At 21.3% G+C, this 2,080-nt stretch overlaps 1 protein-coding gene across 1 annotated transcript; it reads right to left on the reverse strand.

Annotated features, from left to right (window-relative positions):
• Positions 1 to 39: 39 nt before the first annotated feature.
• LOC102672048 (myotrophin-like) lies at positions 40 to 1,659 on the reverse strand. The gene is made up of 4 exons (XM_006608934.2): positions 1,565 to 1,659; positions 1,407 to 1,487; positions 1,033 to 1,143; positions 40 to 876 (listed from the first exon to the last, which is right to left on the reverse strand). Exons 1-4 carry the CDS (start codon positions 1,568 to 1,570, stop codon positions 700 to 702), a joined length of 375 nt encoding a protein of 124 aa, XP_006608997.1. The 5' UTR covers positions 1,571 to 1,659; the 3' UTR covers positions 40 to 699.
• Between the last annotated feature and the right edge of the window lie 421 nt (positions 1,660 to 2,080).

The following is a 2,080-nucleotide window of genomic DNA, read 5'->3' on the forward strand; positions in this document are numbered from 1 at the left end:
AATAAGTGATAAATATGGGTTTAATGAAATACAACAATATACATAACAATGATGCATTGGCTTATTATTTTTGATTATTATACACTTTTAAAACTTCTTAAGACATGTAATTAATATCATAAAGATAGCTCTTTAATTTTTTTTTTATAATTTATACATGTCTTTCTTGAAACACAATTAAATTATATAATATATTTTTCATCTCGAGCATTCATTTCAATACATACAACTTTTTCTCACAAAAAGTTGTTTTAATAAGTAGTTGTAAAAAAATGTATAAAAAAAATTTGATTTGTAAATTAATAACAAATATTTAAAACACGATGCTGCTTCTTACAAATGTATCAAAATATTTTTTGCTATATAATGTTACATGCTTTAAAAATAAATTTGTTTCTATTGTTAGTTTATAAAACAATCTGTATAATATACTATTTTAAAGCTGAAACTATATATACTTTAAATCTCTAAGAGTAATCATATAAGAATATGAGTTTATGATTATACGCTCCAAGTGCAATATATTATTATAAAACTACATTTGTGTACCTATATTTTTTGTTTTTAATTTAAAGTGCATAAATATGATAGTCTAGTCATATGCAAAAAATTAAGAGAAAGCAATAGTGATACTCCTATGAGGAACATTAAAATACTAAAATAACAAAATTATTGCTTTACGATTTGTTTGGCTTTGTGCTAGTGAAATTTAAGCAATTGTTTGATCTCATCTTTTTCAGCAGCATCCAAATAACTAGTTCCATCTGGTGTTAATCCATCTGGTTTAGCTCCCTTTTCTAATAGTAATTTTACACAATTTGTATGTCCTTCCCAAATTGCTGCCAATAATGTTGTTATTCCATGCTTGTCTGTAGCCTGTAAGAATATTTTATTTAAATCACTATATAAATTTTCTACATATTTTCTACATATTTTTTATATTTAAAGCAAATTTAAAAAATTTATTAAAAAAAATTCTTTTAATAATATATTTTCACTTTTATATATTCATTTAATATTAATAACATTTACATTTGCATTTGCACCCTTTTCCAAAAGATATCTGACTACTTCACTTTGACCATAATCAGCTGCATAATGTAGGGGTGTCCTTCCATCAATCATTTGATTAACATCAATATTCTATCAACAGAAATATATTTAAAGGAATTAATATATATTCACTTTTAAAAGAAAGAATATATTGAATTTAAAAAAGAAATATAAATGATTTTTACAATCATTAGTTTAATCGGCTAATAAGAATCTTTTCCTGTGTTTTAAATTATAAAAAAATCGAAGAATATAATATTAAACTCCAAGAAAGATATTTTTATGACGTTTCTGATTAGCGGTAATCAAAAAGCAACAGAAGAAAAAGATGATTTAACATTTCATATATTTGCCTTGTTTTCAACGATATCTCGCACTTGCTCCAAATCACCATTTTTTATTCCCCACACAAGTTCACTCATTTTCGTTGTAAGCTATTAGAAAAATTTTTAATATAACACAGCCTTTCAAATTTCTACGTTTGTTCTATTCAATTCACGTTCGTACTCACGTCCATTAAATTTGGTTAAACAGCGAATTTTGCTGGAATAATTTTTCCAGGTTGCCAACATATATAACAGTAAAATGAAAACTTTATGTATTCGTTTATAATACCAACATCAAAAATAATATAATAAGATAACATTTTGCAATATTTTTTTCAACAAAATATCATTGCTAGATAAATTATTATTATATATATTAAAAATAACAAATTAGTATATTATAATTTTAGATTTGCATATATTAAATTTTTTTTTAACTATAATAATGAAATTACTACTATTAATAAGATAATATAATAAAGTTTTATCACAAAATATAATATATAATTCGAGATCTCTTTGTATAACAACATTATATAATATTGTGTAATAAATTATAATGTAATTATAATTTTTAATTATAAATATTTCTTTTTAAAATTTGAATTATATATATTGATATATTTTAATTATATATTAATTAATATATATATAATAATATATAATAATATATAATAATATATAATAATATATAATAATAT

Source organism: Apis dorsata, unplaced genomic scaffold (assembly GCF_000469605.1).
Source record: "Apis dorsata unplaced genomic scaffold, Apis dorsata 1.3 scaffold_50, whole genome shotgun sequence".
NCBI classification, from domain to species: Eukaryota; Metazoa; Arthropoda; class Insecta; order Hymenoptera; family Apidae; genus Apis; species Apis dorsata.

Excerpts from the sequence above, each read along its gene's own strand:
- LOC102672048 (XM_006608934.2), bottom strand. Across the intron at positions 1,144-1,406 it reads GAGATATCGTTGAAAACAAG|AATATTGATGTTAATCAAAT; the intron begins GCAAATATATGA and ends TTCTGTTGATAG. Across the intron at positions 877-1,032 it reads AAAAGGGTGCAAATGCAAAT|GCTACAGACAAGCATGGAAT; the intron begins GTAAATGTTATT and ends ATATTCTTACAG.